We start from the raw sequence: 13,573 nt of genomic DNA, 5'->3' as shown, positions 1-13,573 counted from the left end.
GGCCGGGAATGGAACTGGGCAAATTCCACCATGTCGAATGTCGACACCATGGACCCCAGAACTCTCATAGCCGAATGGACCGACAGACGGCAACGGCTCAGGCAACTGTGTATCCGCAGCTGTAGGGAGGCGACCTTCTCCGGAGTCAGGAAGATCCTTTGCTGACGCGAATCCAGCAGGGCTCCCAAATGAACCATCCGCTGTGATGGAATCAGGGAGGACTTTTTCCAATTTATCAACCACCCGTGTGCTTGCAGGCAAGCGATTGTCAGGTGGAGATGTTGAAGCAGTACCTCCGGGGAGCTCGCCAGCAACAGGAGGTCGTCCAGATACGGCAGCAGCCGTACATTCTGGTTCCGAAGATGTGCGGCCATGACCGCCATAATCTTCGTGAACACCCTTGGTGCCGTGGAGAGACCAAAGGGTAGCGCCCGGAACTGATAGTGGTGTTGAAGAATAGCGAACCTCAGATACCGCTGGTGTGAAAATGCTATCGGAACATGGAGGTAGGCGTCCTGGATGTCCAGGGACACCATGTAATCCCCCGGTTCCATCGCCAGAATGATGGAACGTAACGTTTCCATCCTGAACTTGGGAACTCTGAGGAATTTGTTCAGAGACTTCAAGTTGAGGATAGGGCGATGAGAACCATTGGGTTTCTGCACCAGAAACAGAGACGAATAATACCCCGTCCCTCGTTGTGATAGAGGAACGGGAACAATGACCCCTGCTTTCAGCAAGGACTCTATAGCCTCCTGAACCTGTAACGCCTTGGTCTTGCCCTGAGAAGGACTTGTGCAGAAAAACTGGTGGGGTGGTCTGTGCCGAAAAGACAGGGCGTACCCCTGGGAGACCACTTCTCGAACCCAGGCATCCGTGGTGGTATTGTGCCAGCACTGGGCAAATAGAAGAAGTCGGCCTCCCACTCTGAGGTCCCCCAGAGGGAGGCCCGTCCCATCAGGCCGCAGGTTTATCTTCCTGCTTGGAAGAAGGGCGCCGAGCACTCCAGGCTTGCTTCTTGGGTTTAGAGGCAGTCTTACTCGCAGACTGTCTCGGGAAGGACTGACCTTTCGCCTTACCCTGAACCTGAAAGGAACGAAAAGCCGAACTCCGAACCTTAGCCGGCAGTGCCGCCGAAGGGAGGAAGGCCGACTTGGATTTAGCCAGGGTGTCCACTATTTTGTCCAAGTCCGGACCAAATAGTAATTCCCCATTGAAAGGTAAGGCCTCCAGACCCTTCTTTGAATCAGAGTCCGCTCTCCAGGACCGCAACCACAAGGATCGGCGGCCAGACACCGCTGCAGCCGATACCCGCGAGGTCAGCAGACTAGCATCTAAAGAAGCTTCACCAATGTAAGAAGCAGCGTCCCTCACTTGTCCCAACAACGCCCGCTGGACATCCGGAGCGTCGTCTGGGAAGGTATCTTCCAATGCATTGGCCCACCCCTCAATGGCCTTGGCCACCCAGGAGATGGCCATGGACGGTCGGGCCACCGCCCCGGAGAGGGAGTAAATAGACTTTAAGCAAGTCTCAACTTTCCTGTCCGTGGGATCCTTCAGCGAGGATATCGACGGTAATGGTAAGGTGGCGCCCCGAGTTAAACGGGTGACATGGGAATCCACCGCCAGTGGAGTTTCCCATTTTTTACAATGTGCCTCAGGGAAGGGGTAATTAGAAGCCAACCGCTTCTGAGGAAGGAATCTCTTACTGGGCGCCTGCCAAGCTACCGCCATATGATCCGTCAACTGATCCGACAGGGGAAACACCGCAGAAGCCACCTTAGTTTTTTTTTAAACTAGGAAACTTCGACTTAGGAACCGGTGCCTCATCCTCTATAAGAAGAATAGCTCGCACCGCCCTAACTAGTGCTCGCACATTAATGGACGACTTGGTATCCATTTCCTGGACCGAGGCGTCCGAGTCAGTGTCATCAGGGACCTCCCCATCATCTGAGGAACCCTCTGAGTCCGATACCTGAGCAGCCCGTGTCATGAGTGGGCGTTTTGAAATCCTAGAAGGCATGTCAGTCTGCAACATTGACTGAAAAGCCGAGGAAGCGGCCGCTAAATTTTGCACGGAGTTGGAGAGCACATCCACCCATGGTGGAGGAGTCGCCATAGGGTCCTGAAAAGGTACCACAGGCTGCTGCGGCACAGGGGAAGCCTGTATATACATAGGCAACCCCGCATAGGGACCTACTGATTGAGACCCAGGAGGACTCCGCAATAACTGCGGGACACCCGGGGAATGGGGGATGGTCGGCTGGGGCACCGCCCTAGTAGGGAGAGCAGTCGGGACCGACAGACGGTCCGCAATAGACACCAGCACTTGAGAAAACATCGCCCACGGTGGTTCCTGCGCCAGAGAAGGTCTGGATGGGCCAGGAGCCACCTGGCATCGACTACACAGGCCATCCTGTGACAAATCCTCCCTATCTACTCCTGCAGAACAGCGTCCGCAGGAGGCCAACACCGGAGCCACTGAGCGCTCAACCTCCTCGTCTGACATGACAGAATATATTATATATCTGGCACCAGGGTAGAAGTAAAACGCACTCACCGGTGTGCTGAACAACAGCCCACAATATGGCACTGAGTAGCACACAACTGTATGTGACGGACCTCACAAATACGTGATCTATATAAGTGAGGTCAGTAGAAACGCCCCTCCCCCACACACCTGTAGGGCTTGTAGGAGAAGTAAAGGGATAGGTATAAGCTGACAGTAAGTAGAAAATAAGCACAGACGGCAGCACTAGCAATAGTCACATACCATGCAGGAAGATATACTCACTGCACCTTTACACTACAATCAACCTGCCCAGATTCAGTGTCTGGGAGGGCTATAGTGCTGTGTACGCTGTCCTTAATCAGGGGAGAGGTACACAGGGGGACCGGTCCGCGTGCTCCCTGAGATCTGCGCTGCCACTGGGAAAATGGCCGCTGGAGACCTCAGAGGAGGAGTGGCCGTGTAACTGCAGCTCAGCGACGCCAGACTGCGTGCTGAAAGGCGCGCTGAGCTGAGGGGAGGAGCCGCTGACAGGGAAGGCTTCCTCCCCTGGCTGGCCATAACCCCAGGGATGCTGGCTTCCCGCTTGCCCCTTTATCCCTGGTGGTCTAGTGGTCCCAGGGGTTATGGGGGGGCCCGCCGCCACTACCAGCAGCCTCTGGTCTGTCCCCAGGACCGGAGGCTAAAGGACTGCATTTAAGGCATTCCGCGCGCCGCCGCTAGCCAGCGACGCGCGGCTTACCTGAATCCCCGGCGACTCCGGCAGCAGTCCTGGGAGGTAGACAGAGTCCGGCTAGTACGGACTCTGCCCTCCCGCCGCGATCCCCAGATCAGTACTGGCGTCGCGGCGCCAGTCGGGGATCAGAGCGGCAGCGTGGGCGTCTGTACAGACAGCCCTTCGCTGCCGTCTGTAGTAAAAAGATTAAAATAAATAAAATCTAACTTAAAATAAAAAGCTTCTGGGGGCGGGTGCCCCCCTGCGCGGTGACCGACTCCGGCTGGGCACCAGCTTACACTGAGGTGCCTGTGGCTCGGGGGCGGGGTATAGAGGAGGACCCAAGTGCATCCTGGGAGCTAAAAGCTTAACTGTGTGGTGCCCATGGATCCTGTTCCAGCTATAACCCCAAGGTCAACCCTGTGGACCCCCTATGGACCCTGAAGTAGAAATAAATTTTAAATAAAATGAAAACAAAAAAAAACAAATGGTTTGTCTAAGGAAGGAGTTTGTGCCCTGCGCATGATCGGGAAGCGATCGCAGTGAGCACGCAGTCCCAACTCATAGTGATTGACATGAAGTAACCATTTGGGGGCGGAGAGGGGGGGGTGGTAGAAGAAATGCAGGCGTGCCTGTGCGTTTGAACGCCGTTACAGGGGCGTGCATAAATAAGCCCCTGCGATTGTATACGCTGGCAGAGGTCTAGATGGCGACAGGAAGTTTAGCAGTTTGTGCGGTAGGGTCAGGTCAACCACAACTGTGCGAATGGTTCCGATGTTACCGATGTTTTCGCTGAGTTGCGGATGCATGTCATGGGAAGTGGGCGGCTTTATACAGTGATGGGCGTCTTGGTATAGTGCTGCGGTTGCCGCGCGATTGCATTCAGTAGCATATTTTCACAGCTAGCGAGTGCGTTTCAACACAGTCATGCGATCCAACCTGAATAAGGGCCATAGTGTTCATTCCAGCACCTGTCACAACTTGTGCATTTCCTCTTCTCTGCCTGGGGTGTCGCTCTCTGCTCTGGTGCTTCTAGCACACTCAGCTGATGCAACAAAACTGCTGACATACAGACCAGAGTGTGCTAGAAGCACCAGAGCAGAGAGCGACATCCCAGGCAGGAAAAAGGAACTGCACAGGTTGTGACAGGTGCAGGGTGCTAGAATTAACACTAGGAGCAGTGATATAAGTCACGCAACATTTCAGTTGTTCTTATGACTCGGAAGAAGAGACGAAAACATTTAAAGGTCACATCTCAGCAGAAATCTCAAAGGTTCACAAACTTTCTAGTATCGCTGCATAATACACAATTGATATTTAATGTACAATTTTTAATATAATATATATTATATATATTTATATATATCTCTATCAAATGGTCCAGCACTCCCACACAGAATGTAATAGCAGCCGGGTGCCTCCACAATGCGATCACGCACAAGGATATCGACAGGAGAGTGGCACGCACGGCACAACAAGAAGAAGAAATGGCACAAACACACAGTTTGTCTTCAACGTTTCATTCTATGATCAGAATTTGGTCAGGAAGCATATACAATACAAAAAACACATCTTACCTTATACCCTCCACCCAGCGTGTGAAGCGACCTCCCGCGAACGTCACGGGCAGGCGCTCATATATGACGTCATCGCGTATCAGCGCAATGCACGTCAGTGTGTACAAATACCATAGTGACAATCACCATAGATACAAATACAAAGAATATAACATTCAATAACAAACAGGGCTACAGAGGCCATCAATATGACATATAAAAGGGACATAAAATATAAATATAACAAGGTCTTTTGCTGGTTTCTCTCTTAAATGCATATTTTATGTCCCTTTTATATGTCATATTGATGGCCTCTGTAGCCCTGTTTGTTATTGAATGTTATATTCTTTGTATTTGTATCTATGGTGATTGTCACTATGGTATTTGTACACACTGACGTGCATTGCGCTGATACGCGATGACGTCATATATGAGCGCCTGCCCGTGACGTTCGCGGGAGGTCGCTTCACACGCTGGGTGGAGGGTATAAGGTAAGATGTGTTTTTTGTATTGTATATGCTTCCTGACCAAATTCTGATTATAGAATGAAACGTTGAAGACAAACTGTCTGTGTGTCTGTGCCATTTCTTCTGCTTGATGTGCCGTGAGTGCCACTCTCCTGTCGATTATATATATATATATATATATATATATAAACACACACACACACACACACATACATATATACACACACACACACACACACGCACACATATTAAGAAGCTGATTGACTTGGGAGCAATGTAACAGGAGCAGGTGACTTGCACCTGGACAAATCATGTTCCAATACAAGGGGCGGGGGGAGGCAGATACATTTATTAATTTGCATGCAGCATAACTACTGGCTACTTTTGCATGTAGCCCACAGATGCAGAGTAACTTTATTTTTACACTGCTATTTAGATTTGAGTTAGGACACGTCCCCTCCCAAATCTTACACACTCTGCACATCTTCCATCTGCCCCTGCTTCTAACTCAGAAGATATTTAAAATAATTGTTTATTTGAGGAACGTCTGAACAAGACCAAACACGGGTAAAGGCAGTGGCATCACTAGTGGGGGGGGGGGGCTCTTCTGTGCCATGTGCCCAGTGAGCCAGCAGTGCATGGAGACAAAACTGGGGGAAGGAGGCGAATCACAAGGCCAAACCCCTTTCCCGTGAGGCCATGTCCCCTTTTCAGACGGTGGTCTATATCGTGCACTGGGTACAGGGGAGCACTGCAAGACTGGGAACGGAGCATGATGGGATCGCAGCATTTGCAGTGGAGCAAACTCTTCCTACGTTTGGTAAATGAGCCAACAAAACAGAGATAATGGAGAGTAAAATGATAAAAACACACAACTCATCTGACAAGGAAAACCGTCATCTCCCCTACGCAATAAGTGACAGCTAGATTAGTAACATGAGGTCGTCAACACAGCAACCTATGAGATTGCAGCTTTCATCAGTCTAAAGTGAGAAGGGGTAATGAGAGCCGATACTAAATTGGTTGATATTTCATACACTTGAGGTATTGTACAACTTTATAGAATAACCCTTATGGTGTTACAGAAACCAATGCATATCTGCTTTATCAATTTGTCTATATTACATTTACAGAGATCGGCTATTTCAGAATATCAGCGTCTGCAGAACATCGCACTTTCCAAGTTATTAAGAAATTTTTTATTTATATTAGGACTCGTAAAAGCAAATTTACATTCTCCAACACTGTTGTCATAAAGGGAAGCCACTTACTCAGTGACATTTAATCTTCATCACATCTCCCTTACCGATAGAGACATCTATATTATATCTGAGAATAGCAGTTACACATCTTGGTCACTGTAACACGATCTCCCGGAACGTCTCCTCTTCTAGATCCGGGTAAAGGATAACGAACTTGGCAGTGGCCGAATATATAGTACAGTGCGGACTCGCTCTGTACGCGGGAGGGCGGCTCATTATAAAACTCGAGTCACAGTTCACTTAATATTCGCTTTGGCCAGGTCTTCGGGCATGACGCGGCCTCTCTTCCGCGCCCGGTTCTTCTTCTTCTCCAGCTTGTTCATTTTCTTCTTCTTGATGTTGCGATCCCTCTTGTTCTGCCTCTGCTGCACCCTCTCCGCCGTCAGCTCCGTGCGCTTGTCCCAGCGCTTCTTTCTCTGCTCCCGCTGCTTCTCCTTCCTCTTCAGCGCCGTCTTCAGCATCCCCTCGTCGTCCTTGATCTTCAGCCCCTCGGCCTTGTACAACACGTTTGTCCATTTGATCTTGGCTTCAAATTCCTTGGCTTTCTCCTGGTCTTTAGCCTTCAGCTCTTCCAGTTTGCTCTTGCGCAGTTCCAGGCGGCTCAGCAGCTGTTTGTAGTTCTTGCCGGTCATGGGCGTAATGTTTCCTTTCACCGCTTCCTTCTTCTCCTTTTTCCGCATGACTATGTTGAGAGGTTCGTCATGGACTTCCACTTTGTTGAAGACCAATGGTGCTTGGACCTTCTCTTTAGCTTCTTCCACAATCTCTTCCACTTTGGGGGCTACATCTGTTTCTGCTGCTCGTAGAGCCTTCATCTTCAGCTCCTTTCTCTTCCTCTTCTTCCTCTCTCTCTCATGCTTTCTCTTCTGTCGTCTTTTCTCTATATCTTCAGCAGACAGAGCTTTGTTGGAAACCTGTGTTCAGAAAGAATTTAGTATTAATCCTTCTATAGGACTATATAGAATGCGGGGAACACTACGGATTCCCATACAGGCATGAGTTATGGATCCCTGGCCACCAGTGATGCAAGACACCCACCGGAAAATATCAACTTCAGGACAGCAACACATATTTACATACATGAGGGCCACAGGTGGCTCTTTAGGTGTATTTACAGCTACAACATGCAGATTACTGGGAACCTCCTCACCTGACCGCGAGACTCCTCAATCTTATCATGGAGACGTTTCTTTAATATATCAACGGTAGAGAAGGAGATCGGATCTGCGTCTACACAGAGAGAGGAAGATATAATAAAGTTTACATTATTGCACATTCGGCTGAACGGATGTACACAAGGGGCGGAGTTTGTAGCTGTGTTTGCATAAAGGCACAGAGGGGTGACTGCGCAATAGCTGCCGCGTGCAACTCAGAATCAGGCCCTAGAGAGGGCGACAACTTTTTCTTCAGAAGCCCCTCAACCTCATCCAAAAACAGAATATTCCCCAAAAATCTGAAGTTAATGATCTATCAATACAAAACGCACAAACAGTAAATTGGTGAACAAACTGGGAATATCATTAATAACCACGAATGACGGGGCGTTACTGGCCAATAATGCCTGGCTGGCCAAGATGGATCCCAGCGGTGGAGACAGTAAGAACCCGTACTGAGGGGATTATTACATTGTGGGCTAAAAATGTATTGTAAGTAAAGCATCCTGAGACCATTCATGTGTGGGGTTGCTTCTCAGCCAAGGGAGGGGGTCACTCACAATGTTGCCTAAGAACACAGCCATGAATAAAGAATGGCACCAAAACATCCTCCAAGAGCAACTTCTCCCAACCATCCAAGAACAGCTTGGTGATGAACAATGCCTATTCCAGCATGATGGAGCTGTGACATCAGTATCGGGAAAACGTGTGCATTATGGGTCTGATTCAGAGCCGGACGCTATTTGCGGACGCTCGTTCAGAAAAAGGGGCTGGCTATTTAAATTGAGTGCTCGCTCTTTGCGGTCTGTTGACGCCTCTATGTCTGAGCAAGCGAACGAAACATGCGCTCGCTATTTTGTAAAGACGCCCCCTGGCCGCTCGCATCATACGTCATCTCCGCTATTTATTAGATTAATCGAGTACATCGAAAGGCGTATGAACTGCTCGCAGTGCTTGTGGTAGCATTTTCCTACCGCAATCATGCGAGCAGTTCAGGCTAAAAGACAACCAACTGACGTGGTCGATGACGCTGCTTTGTTAATTATGCACACCCTAAAAATGCCCGTTTTGACCGTTTGGAACGCCTGCGTTCGGATCTCCACTCCCCGTTTTCAAGCACCTTCCCCTGTTACCACCCACAAAGGCCTCATCCGGTCACTCAAATTAGCAGGCACTCGCTATTTTGCGAGCACACGATTTCCGACCGCACTGACTGGTTGGCGCATGCGTATTACAACCCATACGCATGCGCAGATGTGCGAACATCGCTCGGAGCGAACGAGCAGCTCTGAATCAGGCCCTATATACAGATTACGCTCACCTTTTCTCTGTGGTTTTGGGATAATTGGGGGCAGTATCTGGGGACCCCCCTTTGTCACTCGGTTGTTTCTTAGCTTCCGTGGCTTCTTCTTCCTTTTTTTCTTGGGGCCGCTGCTGTCCTCCGAGTCACCGCCATTAAATGCTGGGAAATGACAGGGTTACACATATTACTGATGCAGACAGAGTTGATTTCACAAAGGAAATATTTTATTTTTAGTTAATATTTTTCATGTACTAATACGAGCAATTAGCTGCCCAGAGCTGGAAATAATCATCAGCATCAGTTATAAAATAATGTTACAAGACGGCTGAGTATTTACAGGACATTACCGGAGCTTAGCGCTAGGAACGACACCTGGTTCCAGGTATATTGTTTATCATGGCTTATTTATTATACCGTCTGATGTGAAGGAATTTGACTGGTGCCATCATCAGATTACAGCACAAAGCACCAGCCACAAAGGCGGCCCCACCAATAGCACCGAGTTCTCCTGGCTCTCACCAGTTTTCCGTTTCCGCGGCTCTGTAGGTTGCTGAGCGCACACTTTCCTGCCAAGACTCTGGAAGAAGGAATCCTTGCTGACCAGGGAGGCCATTGGCACCTGAAAATACATATATTACTTAACGTTATGTGATTTGTGTTCAAATAAAGAACACATAACAATGAAAAATACAGAATATAATAGATCATAGTAGCCCCCAGAAACACCATGGCTGTGTATGAGTCTACGCTGACAAGCTAATGGGCTCTAACCTCAAATAACTTTATCTAGCGGAAGTTATACCATATATTATCGCTAGACCTCGTCACACTTGGGTGAGCTAGGTCTGCCACCTTGTCGGTTTTCTATTGTATTTTAGGACATAGCACATAGCCCAAACTATTCAGAGAGGAATATCAAAGCTCAGTTGATTGACATAAGACTCTAGGGGGGCGATTCAACTGTTTTTGCTCTGTCAGTGCGCGATAGGTGCCGGTATTTCTGCACGCACTCAGGAGGGTGCGAGCAGAAATGTGTCTGAAACACCCTGTTAGGGCGCCTTTTACATGGCTAAACCTCGTCTAGTTGTCGGCGAAGAGGGTGATAATTAATGAGCGCCCAGAAAAATTGAATAGCAAACTGGGCGCTCATTAATTATCACGAACAAAAAAACATTTGAATCGCCCCCTAGGAGAAATAAAGGGATTCCGGGGAACCAAAGGCACATATTAGACCTGTACTAGAGTGTATAACTCTGCAAGCAGCATAATGGGAACTTACCAAATGGCGGCTTTTCACAGTTGCCGATTGTAGACGGTATTGCAATCAGAATTTAAAACGGCAATACTACGAAATGTATAACACGTCTGGTTCCGCCATTTTAAATTCTGCTGGCAAAACCACCAACTTTGAAAAGCTGCTATTTAGAAAAAGATACCACTAAGGGGCCCATTTACCAATGAGTTTTATCATATGCTACGAGTGATAAAACTGATGGTGTATGATAAATGGTGCTCCAGCCAATCAGCTCCCAACTGTCATTTTTTAAACAGATGACAGTTAGGAGCTGATTGGCTGGAGCATCATTTATCATACATCATGAGTTTTAAAACTCAGACTTTGAGCCTCGGTGACGCTAGATCTGGATTAGATGCAGAACTAGGGGGTGTTTGATCTTTCACTCAATAGTGCAACATATCAACAGAAAATTACTAAATAAACATCACTGTATATAAGTTGATGCAATGTAGATACAATATAACACTGTACTATACTTATAGACATACAATGTAACACTGTACTATACTATAGATAAGGTATAATATAGATGTATATATTATTAGATACAATGTAACACTGTACTATACTCATAGATAAGGTATACAATGTAACACTGTACTATACTCATAGAAAAGGTATAATATAGATGTATATATTATTAGATACAATGTAACACTGTACTATACTCCTATAGATAAGATATAATATAAATGTATATATTATTAGATACAATGTAACACTGTACTATACTCCTATAGATAAGGTATAATATAGATGTATATATTATTAGATACAATCTAACACTGTACTATACTCCTATAGATAAGGTATAATATAGATGTATATATTATTAGATACAATGTAACACTGTACTATACTCCCTATAGATAAGGTATAATATAGATGTATATATTATTAGATACAATGTAACACTGTACTATACTCCTAGATACGGTATAATATAGATGTATATATTATTAGATACAATGTAACACTGTACTATACGTATATTATTAGATACAATGTAACACTGTACTATACTCCTATAGATAAGGTATAATATAGATGTATATATTATTAGATACAATGTAACACTGTACTATACTCCCTATAGATAAGGTATAATATAGATGTATATATTATTAGATACAATGTAACACTGTACTATACTCCTTATAGATAAGATATAATATAGATGTATATATTATTAGATACAATGTAACACTGTACTATACTCCTATAGATAAGGTATAATATAGATGTAATTATTATTAGATACAATGTAACACTGTACTATACTCCTATAGATAAGGTATAATATAGATGTATATATTATTAGATACAATGTAACACTGTACTATACTCCTATAGGTAAGGTATAATATAGATGTATATATTATTAGACACAATGTAACACTGTACTATACTCCTATAGGTAAGGTATAATATAGATGTATATATTATTAGATACAATGTAACACTGTACTATACCCCTATAGATAAGGTATATATTATTAGATACAATGTGACACTGTACTATACTCCTATAGGTAAGGTATAATATAGATGTATATATTATTAGATACAATGTGACACTGTACTATACTCCTATAGATAATGTATAATATAGATGTATATATTATTAGATACAATGTAACACTGTACTATACCCCTATAGATAAGGTATATATTATTAGATACAATGTGACACTGTACTATACTCCTATAGGTAAGGTATAATATAGATGTATATATTATTAGATACAATGTAACACTGTACTATACCCCTATAGATAAGGTATATATTATTAGATACAATGTGACACTGTACTATACTCCTATAGGTAAGGTATAATATAGATGTATATATTATTAGATACAATGTGACACTGTACTATACTCCTATAGGTAAGGTATAATATAGATGTATATATTATTAGATACAATGTAACACTGTACTATACCCCTATAGATAAGGTATATATTATTAGATACAATGTGACACTGTACTATACTCCTATAGGTAAGGTATAATATAGATGTATATATTATTAGATACAATGTGACACTGTACTATACTCCTATAGATAATGTATAATATAGATGTATATATTATTAGATACAATGTAACACTGTACTATACCCCTATAGATAAGGTATATATTATTAGATACAATGTGACACTGTACTATACTCCTATAGATAATGTATAATATAGATGTATATATTATTAGATACAATGTGACACTGTACTATACTCCTATAGATAATGTATAATATAGATGTATATATTATTAGATACAATGTGACACTGTACTATACTCCTATAGATAATGTATAATATAGATGTATATATTATTAGATACAATGTAACACTGTACTATACCCCTATAGATAAGGTATATATTATTAGATACAATGTGACACTGTACTATACTCCTATAGATAATGTATAATATAGATGTATATATTATTAGATACAATGTGACACTGTACTATACTCCTATAGATAATGTATAATATAGATGTATATATTATTAGATACAATGTGACACTGTACTATACTCCTATAGATAATGTATAATATAGATGTATATATTATTAGATACAATGTAACACTGTACTATACCCCTATAGATAAGGTATATATTATTAGATACAATGTGACACTGTACTATACTCCTATAGATAATGTATAATATAGATGTATATATTATTAGATACAATGTAACACTGTACTATACCCCTATAGATAAGGTATATATTATTAGATACAATGTAACACTGCTCACAGTCACAGCCACGCAGGAAGCCCCAACACATGGAGTCTCAGACCAGAGTAACTGAGCATAGATATCATCTAGTAAACAGTCTTCCGCTTCAGTGAGGGACTCGTCGTTCTGCAATCGATTCCACAGGTCTGCAGACTGGTTACATCTCTGTGGTGCTGCTGTAAGATAGATCGGCTGCTGCGCGGAGCATGATGGGATGCTGGAGGTCTAATATGTGATTATGTGCACAAGGCTGTTCCTTTATGCAGAGCTCTGCACCTATACTGACTGTGGCCATATGTATCAAAGCTTGATGTGAGATATATAGCACTAACCAATCAGCTTCTAACTTACATTTTGCAGGCTGTGTTTAAGAAATGATAGTTTGGAGCTGATTGGTTGGTGATCTATATTTCACAATTTTATCTCACATCAAGCTTTGGTACATATGCCCCTGTGTGTATAACAAAGCTCTGCACCTATTTCTATATGCTGTGTTTGGCAGAGCGTTGCATCTTTATACTCTCGAACAGCACTGCACCTAAATGCTGTGTCAC

The 13,573-nt window shown here is 44.3% G+C and overlaps 1 protein-coding gene across 2 annotated transcripts; it reads right to left on the bottom strand.

The window, feature by feature from the left end:
• Window positions 1-6,217: 6,217 nt before the first annotated feature.
• SURF6 (surfeit 6) lies at window positions 6,218-13,172 on the bottom strand. Of its 2 annotated transcripts, XM_088453593.1 has the most exons (5): window positions 13,038-13,172; window positions 9,486-9,585; window positions 8,985-9,125; window positions 7,660-7,739; window positions 6,229-7,423 (listed from the first exon to the last, which is right to left on the bottom strand). In XM_088453593.1, the coding sequence occupies exons 2-5, from the start codon at window positions 9,577-9,579 to the stop codon at window positions 6,746-6,748; spliced, it is 993 nt and encodes a 330-aa protein (XP_088309719.1). In that variant the 5' UTR covers window positions 9,580-9,585; window positions 13,038-13,172; the 3' UTR covers window positions 6,229-6,745. The 2 variants fall into 2 exon arrangements, with proteins under 2 accessions (XP_088309718.1, XP_088309719.1); XM_088453592.1 differs by lacking the exon at window positions 13,038-13,172 and having other exon boundaries at window positions 6,218-7,423; window positions 9,486-9,597.
• Window positions 13,173-13,573: the final 401 nt, after the last annotated feature.

This window comes from Taudactylus pleione, unplaced genomic scaffold (genome assembly GCF_031769625.1).
Source record: "Taudactylus pleione unplaced genomic scaffold, aTauple2 ptg000583l, whole genome shotgun sequence".
Lineage (NCBI taxonomy): Eukaryota > Metazoa > Chordata > Amphibia > Anura > Myobatrachidae > Taudactylus > Taudactylus pleione.
The sequence above is the reverse complement of the archived record's forward strand: the minus strand, read 5'-3'. Positions and strand labels throughout refer to the sequence as shown.